General features: G+C 52.2%; 2 protein-coding genes across 3 annotated transcripts in view; both read right to left on the reverse strand.

The window, feature by feature from the left end:
- LOC113210969 (nuclear receptor coactivator 2) overlaps positions 1–13387 on the reverse strand; it is a 112256-nt gene extending 98869 nt beyond the window's left edge. The window contains exons 1-3 of one of the 2 annotated variants that reach the window (XM_026429183.2): positions 12947–13387; positions 7136–7186; positions 6636–6696 (exon numbers count right to left, since the gene is read on the reverse strand). In XM_026429183.2, the coding sequence (XP_026284968.1) occupies positions 6636–6682 (47 nt within the window). In that variant the 5' untranslated portion in view covers positions 6683–6696; positions 7136–7186; positions 12947–13387. The remainder of the gene's footprint in view (positions 1–6635; positions 6697–7135; positions 7187–12946) is intronic. The other variant, XM_026429185.2, reaches the window with a different exon arrangement.
- A 1482-nt stretch (positions 13388–14869) lies between these two features.
- The window catches only part of LOC113210968 (RNA-binding protein 25), an 11979-nt gene continuing 10905 nt past the window's right edge, over positions 14870–15943 (reverse strand). Inside the window, exon 6 of the mRNA XM_052267463.1 lies at positions 14870–15371. Coding sequence (XP_052123423.1) covers positions 15310–15371 — 62 coding nt within the window. The 3' untranslated portion in view covers positions 14870–15309. The remainder of the gene's footprint in view (positions 15372–15943) is intronic.

Consider the following 15943-nt stretch of genomic DNA (forward strand, 5'->3'; position numbering starts at 1 on the left):
TCACTTCTATTGTGACGCTTTTTACAGTTTTTGCTGAGCTCGCCCTCTCCCTGCTCACGACTTTGTTCTTGTGCATTGCACCTTCTATACACCTTCTTACCCCCTTCCGTCCCTTATCTCGTGCGAGATTACGGCCAACAGAGTAACGAGTAAGTGCCCTTTTGTTCGATAGGCAAAGACAATAAGTCTATCCTCCCTCCAGAGCTGCTGCCGCTGGCGGCCCAAGGTGAGCTCTAAACAGCGGCCCGGGCGCGCCCGCTCCTCGGCCCACCCCGCCCTTGCCCCCATGTTGGCGCACCAGCGGCTCCAGTGCGGGCACCAACGAATATATAACGCTTCCAGCCTTCGGCCCAGTTCAACCCATAGTCAACCTGCAGAGCTCACGAAAATGCAACAGCAGAAATATTGAGTAATACTCGGTAGTACTATAACTCGATTAACGCAAAAAATGTCACAACAAAACCCGCAAAATTACAATACTAAAATAAAATTTGCTATTGTTATCTAACGTCTTGGCCACAATTTTACGAAAATTGTCCCAAAACTCTTGTCGCACGGCCCTGCATTTTCCAGGCGGTGTATCAGAGTCGCTGGCCTAGCCTGGCCCCCAAGGCTAGCACTTCCTCAGTGCCAGCAGCGCCGGTAGCGGCAGGTGCCCAGGTGCCAGGATGCAGCTGCGCACCTGGCCCTCGGCGGCATACGGCCGGGCCGCGGGCAGCCGGCCCGAGTCGCACCGCTGGGCGCCAATATTCAAAATATCAGGGTAGAAAAGGCTACGAAATCAAAGCGCAAGACGGGTCGGAAAAGATTTATTGATTTCACTTGTACACCTGGCTCAAATGGTTAAATCACAAATGGCTCCAGCCTAAAACAACGTTACAGATTACGTTATTTGGAAAACAAAAACGCATATTGCATCTAAGCTGTGGCCGCCAGCAGCTCGCCACGAGCATCCCCCACCACCCATCCGCTTAAGAACAAAAATAAAAGGACGCAACAACGACAACGCAGATTTTTCATAACTACGAATCCGGGGCGAACCGCGCGGCGGAGCGGGCGGGCAGGCGGGCTAATGCGAATTTAAGGCAGAGCTGTTCTGCTATTGCGCTGCTAGCGCCCCTGAGTCCCAGAGCTGCTCCGGCGGTCCTGACCAGATCTACCCAACCCAGCTCTGCCACGCGAGTGCTGCCCCCAGAGCGTTACAGCGGGCTGCTTTCTGCTGCTCCAGCTCGACTCCGGCTGGTCATTTACAGAGCTCTGCGCCTCCGTAAAGCTGTTGCTGCCGCGAGCTCTGCTCCGCAAGCGCGGCTCTGCCTGACCCTCTTCTCCGAGTTCTGCCCCCGCAAGCCCTGCGCCTGCTAGCTCTGCCCCGCGAGCGCAGCTCCGGCTCCGGATGGCCCTTTCTTTCCCGAGTTCTGCGCCCGCAAGATCTGCTCCCACCCCACGAGCGCAGCTTCCCATCCCCTGCTGCTCCGGGCCGGGCCTGCTGCTTCTCCGCACTCTGCCCCGCACGAGCGCAGCCACCACCACCACAGCCCCTGCTGCCCGCTGCTCCGCGCGCGCGCTTCCATCAGACTTGCAAAACCGCCCATCAGCCAGGCAGCCCCGCGCAGCCCTGCGCAGCCAGGCCACGCAGCTCGCTGGACACAAAAGCCCGGGCGCTCTCAGAGACCAGCTCGCTCCGCCTGAAACACCTGATGACGCGGCACGGCCGAGCAGGCCGAGCAGGCGGAGCGCAGCGAACTAGCGTCAAGGCTGTGCGCCGGCCGCCGTGCTTTGGGTTCAGGCGGCATCAAGCAGCCCTACAACGAGAGCGAGCGGGGAGGCATTAGCGCACCAGTACAAAGTAGAGCAGCGCGGCTGCCAGAGATGTGAGACGCAACATTCTCTGGTGACACGGCAGAGTTCTTCTTACAGAGCCTGTCGGACCATTTAGGCAGCCCCCAACCCCCTCACCGAAAAACACAACAAAGGACAATAACCACGACATGCCTACTACTCCCGACGGGTAGGCATGCAACGACGTGCATCTCCCCAATACACTTGGAGTTACTCTCCCGGCTCGCTCTGGAGCGGCTGCAGCTGAAGGTTCGCGAACCTTGAATCGCAGCAGCGCGCGCGGTGCTGCAGGAGGCAGCAGCAGCAGGCAAGCACGATCTGCTGCTGCTGCCACTGCCTCCGCCAGGCATCCCCACCACCACCAGCCCCTTGAGGCCTTCCCCTTGATGGTGGTGCCCGTGGCGCGGCGCCCGCCCCGCCGTGCCGCGCCCCACCCCGCCCCGCCCGCGGGGCGCCGCGGCGACTCGCTCAGGCCCGCCGCGCCGCCGCGCCCCGCCTAGCTCCGGACGGGCCCGCTCCGCGCTGCTCCGCGCGGTGCTCCGCGGCGAGGCACGGTGGTGGTTGTGCAACGTTACTCAACTGCGGGTAACAGCGGCACGGCACGGCCGGGAGGGAGGGAGGGCTGGAGCAGCGGGGCGGTGGGGCGTGATCGCAGGCACGTTTCAATGCCACGGTGCGAGCCGAGCTGCCTCCGGCCCAGGCCCGCCCAGCCCCACCACCACCGCTAACCCTCTGTCGCTGCCCAAACCAACGCCCCCCTCTACCCCCATCCTCCTCCTCCTCCCCCGCCCTCCTTTGCTCGGACCGACCAGCGTTGATAAAGACAAGCCTTTTCACAGCGCGCCAAAAACTTTTGCAACAAAGATAGCGAGCATCTCTGCTGCCTGATTTCGCAGTTTACTTTCCTGCCAGAGAGAGGGGACTGCAGCGTACCCCTGATACTGAAGCCCCCCCCCCCCAAACTTAACTTTACCAGCAACTCCCTACACACTTTTCTCCGAATGACAGCCCATGAGTGACTCAAAGACTGCCAAAACCAAAAGGGAAAGTCCCCAGGTCGACCTACAACCCTATGGGGCGTTACGCGCTCGCCATACCTCCCGATTGACTCGCACACCGGTCCCAGGAACCGTGCGTGCCCATCCCATGCCTGACTCACGGAGGCGGGTATTGCCGCCACCTCGCACACGATTCTGCGAAGAAAAAGGCTGAAAATCACGCGCGCGCCGCGCCCGGGGAACCTTCCACGGCCACATTGGTGTGCAAGTGACTTTCCCTCAGCATCCCAGCCGAAAAAAGAAATAAAAATACAAAAACAAATGTAAAAGACGTGCGACTGGTTTGAACCAGCGGACCCAGACCGGACCTCGCGGGAACCACATCCAAACCACCGCGCCGACCGAAAGCAAAGGCGGCACAGCTATCAGCCACGGCGGGCGGCCACCCTGGCGCCCCGCGCGCGCAGCACCCGTGCCCCGCCCCGCCGCGCCCCACCGCGCCCCGCACCACAACGCCACGCCACGCTAACGGCTTAGTGGGTCAGTGGGACAGCGGCGAGGACGGAGCGTGTAGTGGCGGCGCGGGGCCTCTAGCTCGGCGGGGGGGGGGGAGAGGACCGTAGTGGTAGTAGTGGTGGTGGTGGTGAGGAGGGGCGGGGGCGGGAGTGGTGGAAGGGCTTCCTTAGGGGCGCCCCCCCTGTGCTTACGCCCGTGCGCGCGCGCGCGCGGGGGGGACGCCAATCGGAAGCCCAGCAAAGAGCCGGAGAGCTTTTATCTTCCCGAGCCACGCCAGGCCACTCCAGGGCCCAGGGCCTCATACTGCAAGACCAGCTTACACCGCCAGTCAAAACAGGGACAAAAAAACCCAACAAAAACGAATCTTTAAAATGTTGCACAATGTTGCCCCAGGTGCATTCCCCAAAATATTGTCACAAAATTCCCTCCTCCCCCCCCCCCCTCTTCCCACTTCCTAAGCAGAAAACCACGTTCCAAAAAACGGCGCTCAATACCACCGGCACCGGCCTGGTTCCCCTATGAAGCAGCAGCAGGACGTCGCGAAACACTGACAAGTAGAATAATTGACGGAGACAGCAGCAGCAGCAGGGCGGGCCGCGGGGCGGCGAGCCTTCGCAGCCAAATCGCGTGCTATTCGTCGCCTGTCCGTCTCCGCCAGAGGGTCCCCCCCCCCCCCTCACAATTAGCCGAGTCGTTCACCTCTACTGAGAACATACGAACGAGCGTCGCGTCATCGCCGCGCACACCGCCGGGCGTCCATCCGCACCGCGTTGCAAAGTCCACGACACGGCGCGTCATCACGAGTGCTGGTGTGCCGGACGGTGTACATCGAAAAAAAAAGAAGGGGGAAAAGAAAAAGGGGGGACAAAAAGGGGGTTGCGAGCGGCGAAAAGAAAATTGGATCTCCGCGGGAGCGCCACCACCACCGCCGCCGCCCGCTCGTCGCGCAGCCCAGCTGCGGCGCGGGGGAGGCGAAGCAGGGGGGACTCGAACCCACGACGACGAAACGAACGGGGGCAAACTCGATCCGCCGCACCCCCCGGCGTGCAGCCAACCCCAGAGGCGGCGCGCGCTGATAGCCTGTGTGCAGGGTCCTGAGGGAATGAGCAGGGGGGCGGAGCAGGCAGTGGTGAGGGGGCTATGGTGGGCACCCGTAATTTGTCCAAAACCACAGCTGTTGGCCAACCTCTTTCTCTCCCCCGCCACGCCTCGCCCCGCCGCGCGCCACTGTGACGTCACGCGCGTACGGAGCTTTAGAGCCCTGCCCTGCTTCAGCCTCTCCTCGTGAGGGACCTGCTCTCCGGGACCGTGATGGTAGGTCATTAGGTGCGCTCTGGAGAGATTAAAGCACGTGTGTAACTGCTGCCGTGTACACAGTAAACGCACAGAGCTCGCAGCGCCCAGCTTTACAGAAACGCGCGACGTCCGGACGCGTCCGTTTGTCCGTCTGTCTGCGGGACGCCGCGCGGCAAACACCGGGGGCCGCCGCGCGACCCTCGAAAATTATTGCGCAGCGTTTTGCAATTTTCGCCTTAGCGCGGCGCGAACAGATGGGCACGCCTGGCAGGGGCAGGCTCGGCGGCCGCGCGCACAGCACAGCGCCGCACAGCGCCCGCACAGGTGGCACCAACGCGCGGAGAGCTTTGGGCCTGCGGGACTTCCCCCACCTACCTCACGCGGGAGGGGAAAAGGAAGAGGGGGTAAGGGGAGCGTGGGGGTCGAGAGCTCGCGCTATGGGGACGACGGGGAGCAAGGGGGCTGGTTCGCATACACTGATAGCTCAAGTGTGAGACAGTCTCACACTAGAGTGTGCCCAACTGATGTGTACAAACAGAAGTGTGCGTCTTTCAATTTCGGTGGTAATGTTCAGGCCTACCAAGTGTGACAAACGTCTCAACACTTCAGAGTTAATCAGCATAAGGCCAACAAAAATCCCCGGAAAGAATGAAAAAACCCGCCTTCAAATCGACAGTGTGACGACTTGTCAAGTGCAATCACAAACCGTGCGCGCCCGACCGCCCGTCACGGCGCAGCGGGACGATACGACATACCCAACAATTTATTTTTCGCGCCAAATTTCTGCATGCCGCGGGCTCCGCCGCCATACACCCAGCGCACGCGCCGCACAGTGAATGGCGCTCTGATTGGCGCCGCCAGCGTGATCCCTGATCCCCGCTGCTGCTGCTGCTGCTGCTGCTGCTGCTGCTCCAGCGCAACGCCGCCGCGCGCGACTGTTCAAATAAATCAAATAATCCCGTGAGCCCCGGGGCCAAGCCCGGGCCAGCAGAGCGACCTACTTCCCATACCGCCGCACCCCACGGGGATGACACGCGCAGGAGAGGAAAAGGGGGGGGGGCGTTTTTAAAAAATCGATTCACACTCAGTCCACAACAGCCCAGGCAATGTTTTATTTAACGACCCCCTGCGGGGATGGATGGGCTACGCGGCAATGCCACTCAAATCAAATCGAGGTAATTAGTAAATCAGTTTTGGTAAATGATGCGACATATCGAACGGGGCGCCGCGGAGGACGACAGAGTATAAGCGTATGTTAGTTTTGGCATTATCGCGCGATTATATTTGCACCAGAGTGACTTTATTAGTGGCAAGTGTGAGCATGCAAATAATCTTCCGTATTTGTGTTACCAGGGTGACTGATTCAAGCCCCCGCCTGCTCGGGGGTAGACTGTACCGCCATGCACGAAGTACGGGCGCGTTGCCTGCTCGTTCGGGCCGTAAGGCGTCATCGCGGGGCGCCATTAGTCGATACACACTAACTGGATTTGTATCTTTTATTTGTACGAACTTAAGCAATTGATTTTTTTGGTACACATTTCTGCATTGATTTGAACACTTTTGTGCATTTATTTGTAGCAAAGCATGCACTTTGTCATACAAATTTCTGCGAAACGAAACGTGGTTTAAGTTAGTGCGAACATTTGCACAAAAACATACAAATACATTTACTATGTGTATGCACACCCGAACATGCCCGCGGAGAGAGAGAGAGCAGTACCCACTATATTTAGGCAAAGATTTTAGCCGATATAAATGCTACGTGTGATAGAACGTTCGAAATTTTAAGCACAAGTAAACAACTGACATGTTGCAACTACTACTACTACAAAGAAAAGCAACAAATAAGAGACCTATACACGCGATTAACTAGAAGGAACCTTCACGGTGGTTAACTCTACAGAGTTAGAGTTTATACCAAAGAAAGAAGCTGATAATTAACTCTAAAGAAACCTACACAATTAACTTTAGATGGTAAACACTCACCACGCGAGCGGGCCGTCACCAGCGAGGTGGTTCGCGTCGCCGGACATGGCTCATGCTTCACCTAGGCGCACACACTCAGCGTTAGCACCGTGGGAGCAGCACAACTACTTGAGGTGCAAATTCGACGAGTCCAAGCGCCGACGCAATACAATTATTAATTCGGAGGTAATAAGAGGGTCTGGGTAGCGAGTGCTAAGAAAACGTACATACAGTACAGCAGGTGCCGTCCAATTCAAGGAATAATTCTGTTTTCAGATTATTATTCTTTTTTTTTTTTCCAAGTTTGCTTACTACCTTCCGAAAAGCGTAAATGAGCACCTATTTTTTCATTTATTATACCCGTGACGCCCTCCAAAAGTAAAACGAAATGACCCCGTTCGTCTTATCAATTACAATTAAATCACGGGAAATTTCCCGAACGTTTGAAATGATCTCTTTATTGTGCACACAATTCGACAAATTCAAACTCATTTTGAAAGGAACACAATAATAATACTTACCGTACTGTACCGGTGGGAGGATCCGCGGGGGCCTCCTGGGCGACAGGTCACCTGCACGAAAAAAATAGTGTCAATAAATAAAAGGGTTGACAAACATTTGTCTGGGAACACTTATAATAAACAGCATACAGATGTAAACGAGTCTGGTGGGTCTATGTTCGAGAGACGCAAACGGGGCTCTTACTTCATAAATTATGTTATTTGCAAGTTCTTTGCCTTAGGCTAGCGGATGGGCCCCATCCCGTATGCCCCCCCCCCCCCGGTCCCTCAGATTTTGCTTGCAGTGTCCAGGCGCACAGAGCGTACATCTGAGCCCAGCATCGCCCCCGCGCTGCTCCCCATACCAGACTATATACACGCCTATAGAGCCCTTGCACGCCCATAGCGCCGGGGCCCAGCCCAGCCCAGCCCAGCCCCTGGCTGCTTTCAGACAGATAAGAGAGCATAGAAGCGCCGCGCACAGCAAGCCCTGCGCCCCGTTGGCGTGGCCCTTGAAGCTGAAGCGCAACAAAACATTTCAGCCATCTGCGAGCTTACAGCAGCAGCAGCAGGAGCAGCAGGAGCAGCAGGAGCAGCAGGAGCAGCAGGAGCAGCAGCAGGAGAAGCAGCAGAGTGGGATGGATGCACGGTCCGGGATGGCGGCAGAGGGTATAGGGACGGAGACGAGCGCGTGGGCGCGACGGCGGGGAAGGACCATCAAAAGGACTCGCAGCTGAACACCCGCTCATTCACAAACATGCATTCGATTGCGGTCGGTGTATGCACGTTAAAAACCACAATGTCTCATTTTTTGAGGGAAAAGGGAAAACTTTGAGGAACTCCCCTGCTTTGACGAAGATAACCTCAGATTTCGAGGAAGTCTCCTAAAAAAATGTGGGATTTTTCCTCATTTCTGAGAAGATACCTCAAAATCTAAGGCGTGATCGGAGGACTCTTCCTCAAACATGGGAGGTCCTCAAAAGTTTTCCCTTTTTCCTCAGAAAATGAGACATTGTTTTTACCACCGTGTGGTCCTTCCCCCGCGAATAAAACCGCCCGCGACATGTGTGTGTGTGTGCATAAAACACACAGAGTTGCACCACTAGCGTTTGTTGCTTTGCACACTCCAAATGACAGTGCATAAAACACCTGCTGCCGGTCTGCGACGCCCTGCCGCCGTACCGCCACTTGCGCGACCGCACCTGGCCGTCTCTCTCCCTCTCCGCAAAGGCGCGCGCCCCCCAGGCGGGGAGCTCCAGGCGTTCCAGGCAGAGTGTGTGCTCCAGGCGCACACGGGCGTGTGTGCGACGAGGACCGCAGGGCGAGCAGCACGGCCACCAGGATAATTACAGGGGGCGCAAGGAGCGCGCGCGGACACACACACACGAGCACACACACACACAGTGTACTGCTCAAAAAGCCTATTCCACGACAAGACCAGCCCGCCGCACTGGAAACACCTGCCAATACCTCCTTTGTCTCCAGAGCACCTGCCGCTAGATTAGCCGCGCGCGGCTCAAACTAAACCGACGGCTATTCAAATCGTTTCCTTAACTCTTCCTTTTACATTATACACCCGGGTCCTTTCGTTGCTGCTCCTGCTGCTGCTCCTACTACTGCTCCTGCTGCTGCTGCTGCTGCTGCTGCAGCTTCACTCCAGCTTGCTGAACTCAATTTCCCCGTAAATATATCCGATGAGGTGCCGCAATATTTCGTTGTTGTTGCCTTCATTGCTGATCCCAGCCACTCGATCCCGTTAGAGGCGCCCCCGATCCCCTCTTCCCCTTCGCTCCCGGCGGCGGACTGTGCCGCCGATGCTAGATCTGTGCCGCCCTTTTCTCATCTCGATAAGAGCATCCATCCATCCACCCAACAGGACCCGAAACGGAACGAAGCTGGGCGGAGCGGGGTGCCTGCCAAAAGCCTACATCAGCCCCTCCGCCAATTTTTAACAAAAAAACAAACAAAAAAAACCCGTCCAAACCAAATACATATTTTTATCTGATCATATTTTGTCAGTGTACGAGAAAATAAACTACATTATAGGCCTACATGTAATAACATTTTTTCAAAGAAAAGGTAGGCAGTAAAATGCCGATCGAAATGAGAATAATTCATTCAGAACAGTTAAACTAGTACAACATGGAATTATGTAAAAAGTACAAAACAAAAAAAAAGGTTACACACATGTACACATTACTCGCGAGTCTGCGTGACTCGCCAAACGGAGCCAAACGAACCGACACGGGAAAAAAATAATGATAATACTCCACAGAGGGAGGGCAGCACGATGTTTGAACTTCTAGCACATCATATGGTTTGGACACGCTCCTAAAAAAATATCGCATGTTTTGCAGTGAAGCCCATTAGCAGGCCATAGCCGTTCGAGCAAATTCCTCCCCTCCTTCTTCCCCCCTTTCCTCTTCTCCCCACTCTTTCTCTCCCTCGCGCGCTTCCAAACAGCTAGAATATAGAGGACTAGTGCCAGAACAGCTGGCGGCCGCCACACCCCACCACAGCCCGCCCCGCCCCGCCCCGAGAGGAATCCTTCCATCGGACCAGTCAGTCCTCCTCCCGATCCGATTCGCGTTCCTGTCAAATCGAGCTCCGCCGGGGGGCTCGGGGGCCCAGGGGCCGACCAGGGCCGAAATGATGTAATATGCACAACGTGACGCCACTGGGCTGGACCCAAGCGCGGCATAATCGCCTGCTAAACTATCTCCCAACATCTCAACACAACGTCGGAAAAATGCGAAGGGACTATAGGGACTTCCCTCCCCCCAAGCAAACACCCAGCGTACGGCGACGTGCGATAGCAGTGCTCGGAGAAGTGCGTAGGTACATGTTCTTCATATTCATGAAACATTCATTCTTAAATTTAAGAGCAAATTTATTTTTCAAATTGCTTTGAACCTCGCGTTTTTTAAAATTAAGATGGATTGTTTTTACAGTTAAGCGCTCCGGTCATTGATTCGAATGTTTAAGGCACAAACAACAACAACCCTTTAAAACTTTCATTTTAGGGAAAGAAATTCCTTTTTTGGGGAGAGTGGTGTTTTTACAGGCAGTCAATTTAATACACACAGAATAATTACTATTGTCACAATGCATGATCAAAAGGGCCCAGTGGAAAAACCACATCGATGCGATTCCCGCAGCTGCCCGCGGCTGCGTTAGGGGGGCCGGCAGGAGGGCTACGGGCAGCACCAGGGTAGCGCTGCAGGGCGGAGGGAGCGGAGCGCAGAGGGCAGCGGCGTACACTGGGTCGATAGATACACCGCAAGTGCAACCACGCGACGTCACGCCCCCCTCCCTACCCCCGCACCCCCGACCTTTCTCCTGCGTAGGGTATTCTCCCCCCCCCCTCTCCCAGTACATGCAAACGCATTCACACACAACACACATTTGCACACATCTCACCGTTAGCAAAGCACCCGTTGCTAACAATTCCCAGCAGCGAGCACAACAGTTTGTTGCGATCAATGATTCAGAGTTTCTAGTGTCTTTTCTTCTTCCCCCCAGCTCCGCCTTCCCGTTTCCACCTCACCTCTTCGTCACTCCCCGCCACGCCCCTTACACTAAAACCGCAAACTTTGTGCAAAATTGAGGAGCGTCCGGTCGTCGAGCGTGGTAGTAAAGGGTGCACACAGCCACCTCTCTACAATAGTGACACTGTTAGTGACACAGTGACACTTTAATATTTAACAATTAATTTTTCACTGGGCCCTTTTTTCTAATTTACTGTAGAATTTACATTAGAATGAAGCGCCTATTTAAAGGCGCGCACTTTGTGAAAAATTAAGATCCAATGCAAGAGACATTGTTTTTATGCAATTGTCAGGAAAGAAAATATTGTCAACCTTAGAAATTGATTTGGATGGCATTTGTCTCAATAATTTAATGCAAATTTAAAGTCATGAGCTTGTATTCATTTTATTCAACAGACCATTGTCTTTTATGACAATGCTTTGTTTCTTTTTGTTTTGAATGCATTGAGCAAGTTTCTCTGCTATGCTGGTCATCATAAACTTATGAAGGGTACTGTACACACACTATCATAGTTACCCTAGCGGTAGTAATCAAACAAGCAAGATAGTACAAGAGTGTCCTAGGTCTAGGTAGTACAGTACCCTCTATGCACAGCACATGACCAGCCCCATGGTTTTAATGCAAGTGTACAGTACTTCCGATCCTGTGCCCTACTATGCTTTATGTACCGGTAACCAACTACAAAACTTCTCTTAAGAGATATTAGTATTAAATAAAACACAACAGCTCTATTAAAAAAATGGGTCAAAAAGTAATTCTAATGATGAGCAACAGAATCATTTTAAAATGTGTAAGAGATTGATTAAGGCAAATGTTCTTGTACTACCAATAATTTGGCTGAGTTGACCTTCACTGATTACAAAATATAAAAATGGCTATAAAAATATACAATGATTAAACTAAGACCTTTCTTAATATGTATGCTTTGTAAAGAGAGGTTTCAACAAAATTTCAGTATTAAAAGATTTTAAAAATCCAAATAGAAATAATGGGAAAATTAAGTCTGGTATACAACAAGCTGAAATCATACAGTATGATGGAAACATTAGAAAATGAAATATGCAAAACACATCCATAAAGAGTTGTTGTTACATCTTGAAGTCTGATCTCTTCCGCTATATCTAACTCCCACCTAACAGTCATTCACACTTGCCCATTTGTCTGTTATACAAATACTTCATACTTGGAATGTAAAGAAACTCTAAGCACGGAATACAGGTGAATAAATTTGCCTAGACTACAACCAGCAAAATGAGTGACAAACCTCCCAATAAGAGCGAACAAAAACAAACAGGTGTGGACATCCTAACCTCTAAATTTGACAATATAATACTCGTGACATTTTGACAAAAACACAGCCATTGATCAAAAGTGCACAGAAAATTAAGCCAAGTACAGTTTTTTTTCTAAATTGTGCTACAGTAATAGGAACTAGCTCAGTCAAAAATTTTTAGTTGAATCTAGGTTATGAAGAACATGCAAAAGATTTCTTCCATGGATTATCAAACTAAATAAAAGGACCACACATCCAAAGAGTAACAATTTAGACACATAAGTGCACAGTAAAATGTCCGTCAAAGTACTGAAAATATTTGAATTTTAATTGTGAACCGTGGTTCTGACAAGATGTTGGTCAAGGTTATTGAAAGAATAATGCAAAATAGAAATATTATCTTGAGAGACCATCAAGCACATAACGAAAAGGATGTGAAAAAAAAACTGTTCACTTTAGAAGGTGTGACACAATACTTGATATTACAACCAAACGAATAAGTTAGAAAAAATAATTGACACCATTCAAATGATATTGACTGTCTATATGCACTGATACAAACAAATGGATAAAACAAGAAAACCATTTATACTGATATAAGGAGTTAAAATATAAAGATTTTACTGAATACACAAAGTTGAGTTATATGGTCACGGGCCGCTAAAATGTTGCCCCAAACAATGTAAACAATCCATCCAAAACATTAGACAATGACTCGTACACAAAGAAAATAATAGGAACAGCCAAAGAGTGGCTTAAGACAACAGAATTGTAACACCGTACTACAGACAGATACACAAATATTTAATCACTAGCCCCGTAAAGAAATCACTTTTAAATCAAGACTACCACTGTCGTCGAACCTCAGACGACAAGGTTCAATTGCCAGCTTAGTCGCAGACTCTGCTGTCAGCTCACTTATCAAGTGGAAACATGTGAGCAGTCTCACAAGTTGGTGTAACCTTGCAGTTCCAGGAGTGACAGCAAAAGAACACAACAGAGGTACTTACAGTGCATGCCTGTGGCCGAGCAGACCCTGGCACGGCCTGACGGCAGGGCTAGGCGGCCCTCTTGTTCACAGTTTTTGTCCGGGCCTGGGCGGCCCGCGGGCCGCGGGGCTGGAGGATGCTCCCGGACAGATTTTAACACTTTTCGTTCAATTGCCTTGCCGGCCACACTACACTTCACACATTCCAGGGAGCTTACAGACAGCTTACATCGCAGTTTCAAGGTCCTGTTATCTTGCCGCTGGCCGCTACTGCCAGACACCATACACACTCGCACACACACGACACTAGTGCCACACGTCAGGGGCGTAATCCACGGGTCCCGAAACCAAAGTACGCAGAGTAACACCACTGTAAATACGAGTTGTAATTAAATCATGGCACTTCTAGACACAGTAGTAAAACTCAATACAATATGGCTGCGCGATTGTCAACTATTTGACGAAAGCAGCCAGGATTTGTTGACCCTGACAGGTAGTTTTGTAACAGGCTCTGTGATTGGACGGCTTTTCAAAACACTGACGTTGGTTGGCTGAAGAGGGGACATCTCAAGGTCGGGCACAGAGGTACCAAAGCAATGGGTCTCTAATTTTTGGAATATTAAATGCTTTTTGATCAACTTTTCAGCCACTCAGAAATTTCTGAAACTTTCAAAATTGATTACGATTCATATGCAATACTAAACACAAGCGAAAAACGCGTACTGATTTCATTTCGCACCACTAGTTAAGCTCCGACAGGTTGGCAGCGCGCGCAGAGCCACGACCGGCAACGCTGCGCGGTAGGTTCAAAAGTAGCAGCGCCTGTGACGTCACGTCACGGGATGGAAGGAGGGGGGCCGTCAGAGGTTGCAGGGAAAGGTCCTGCGCACAGTAGCATTATGTACTCGACGGAGGAAATTGTTCACTTCCTTGGACTTTTGACTATATGCATATGCTGTTGAATTAACATCTCCAAACTGGTCTTTCACTACAACCCCGAAGCCCGCAAGGCAAGGCGAGACTTTGATTCGTCTACAGCACAGGACATTCAGCACAATTTGCCTTAGTTCACCTTAGAGCATTACACATTTTGAACAAAACAAAATACTACAAGTGTCATCAAATATTGACGCGGTACACTGTCAACATACGTTTAGTACTGCAATTCCTCGTGAGATGATATGGTGTTCGAAGCCCATCAAAGCCTCTTTGTTTCTGATAGCGCTTGAAATTCGTTGTGATGAAAGCGTCGTAGTTTCAGTGGAAAATTTACACCCTACTATACTTGAGCCACCTTTGCTGTCCCCAACCTCCAACGGAGACGACACGCCGTTGAAAATACGCGACCCTGCCCACCTTGTCCGGGCCGATGAGATCGGGACGGGACGGGGCGTCCGACGACGTCAACTTCGTCACGGGCAGGTTGGGTGGCCTACCTAGCGGGAGGCGAGGAGGGAGCGCGCTCGATAAGTTGCCTACCTCGTAGGCACCGACTGGGCCCGGTCGCTCGCTAGCACCCACAGATGTTTTGTTGTCCTTGCGCCTGGATAATTCTCTTTTTCAAAATTGTTGACGTGACGTACCGGAGTTTCAAGTTACCGCGGTCTCTCAACGTAACGTGGAGCACTAACCTTGTACCGATATCTTCCGTCGCGTTACGGAACTTTTCATGTCCGCTGTGAGGAGGATTTTTCATGCTAAATCCGAATTGTTTTGAGTGGAGTCAATTATTTCCAGAACGAAAATTCGATCTCGAAATGATAATTGTCTGTTACAATGGTTTGCTTTCAAGCATCAAGCAGTGGCACTATCCAGAGCTGAATCTGCTGAGACCGCCGTGTCTCTCTGTTGGACTTCCCTGTCTTCTTACGGCATTTTTATGTATTGCAAAGAAAACTAAACTGAAATTGTTGAAAATGAGGTTGTGTGTGGTAAAAGTAAAATCTACACAGGTAAATAAATTGTTTATTATATTTTTTCAAAATTACATCTATACACAACACATAACAATAGATTGCATTTTGACGAAGGAAAAGTCAAATGCGTGATGTAGGTATGTACACTATGTAAGAAGTACGTTTTTCATTGACAAGAAATGCATTTGGTCATGTTGCTGAGATTATCACAATTACAGTCTCTTTCGCCACCAAGCGTTTCATCAGACTTGCACCGACTCAAATTGCCGCCGGGTGAAGGATCCACCCACTGTGAAACGTTGACGAAAAGCATATTAGTAGAAGTAGTTATGTATCAAGTTCCCGCCGAACAGTGGAAGGGATCCATCTATTTGAGTTGTGTGGTCGCCTGCTGCGAAGTACACTCTGACATGAGGTTGGCGAGATCCTCCCGTAGCACGTTGACCGTGGAGGTACGGCCCGCGGAGGGTTACACTTGGGTGTGGCGATAGTCCCTCGATCGCCAGCTCAGCCCGTCAGCCGCCGACCGATCTGCGGACAAAACGAAAAAACAATTGAAACAAAAACAATTCATTCGTTTGTTAGTTGACATCCACCTCACCAGCGAGCTCAATAAACCCTTAACCGCCGCCCAGTTCAACCGTCCACCCCCCGTTTCATTCGCTCTGCATGACACTGTGCGCACTCCCAGATGATGCAGTCCACCAACACCGGCCACGCACGGGGCGACAGAAACATCACACTCACTCTGACTAGCACCATCCGTAGTGCACGCACACCCGCGCCTCCAGCCTCGGGCCCGCCGCAGAGGCCGAGGCCGTCGACGGGGACCTCGAGGGCGCGAGGACGTACCGGGTGCCTGCGGAGCCCACGGGGTGCGCGACGAGTGGCCAGCACAAAGGTGACATCGCGGCCAGGGCGGGCGCGGGGGCGGGGGCATGAGCGCCCGGCCCCCATCGCCCCCAAGCTCCTGCTGTAGCAGCAGCAGCGGGCGGGGCGGGGCCGCGGCGGCCTGCGAGGCCCGCGGGGCCGGAGCTACCAGGGTTCTGACCTGCAGCCATGAAGAACACGTCAGGGTTCAGCCTGTGATAGACAGGTTGACG

This window comes from Frankliniella occidentalis, unplaced genomic scaffold (assembly GCF_000697945.3).
Source record: "Frankliniella occidentalis isolate FOCC.00 unplaced genomic scaffold, Focc_3.1 Scaffold53, whole genome shotgun sequence".
NCBI lineage: Eukaryota > Metazoa > Arthropoda > Insecta > Thysanoptera > Thripidae > Frankliniella > Frankliniella occidentalis.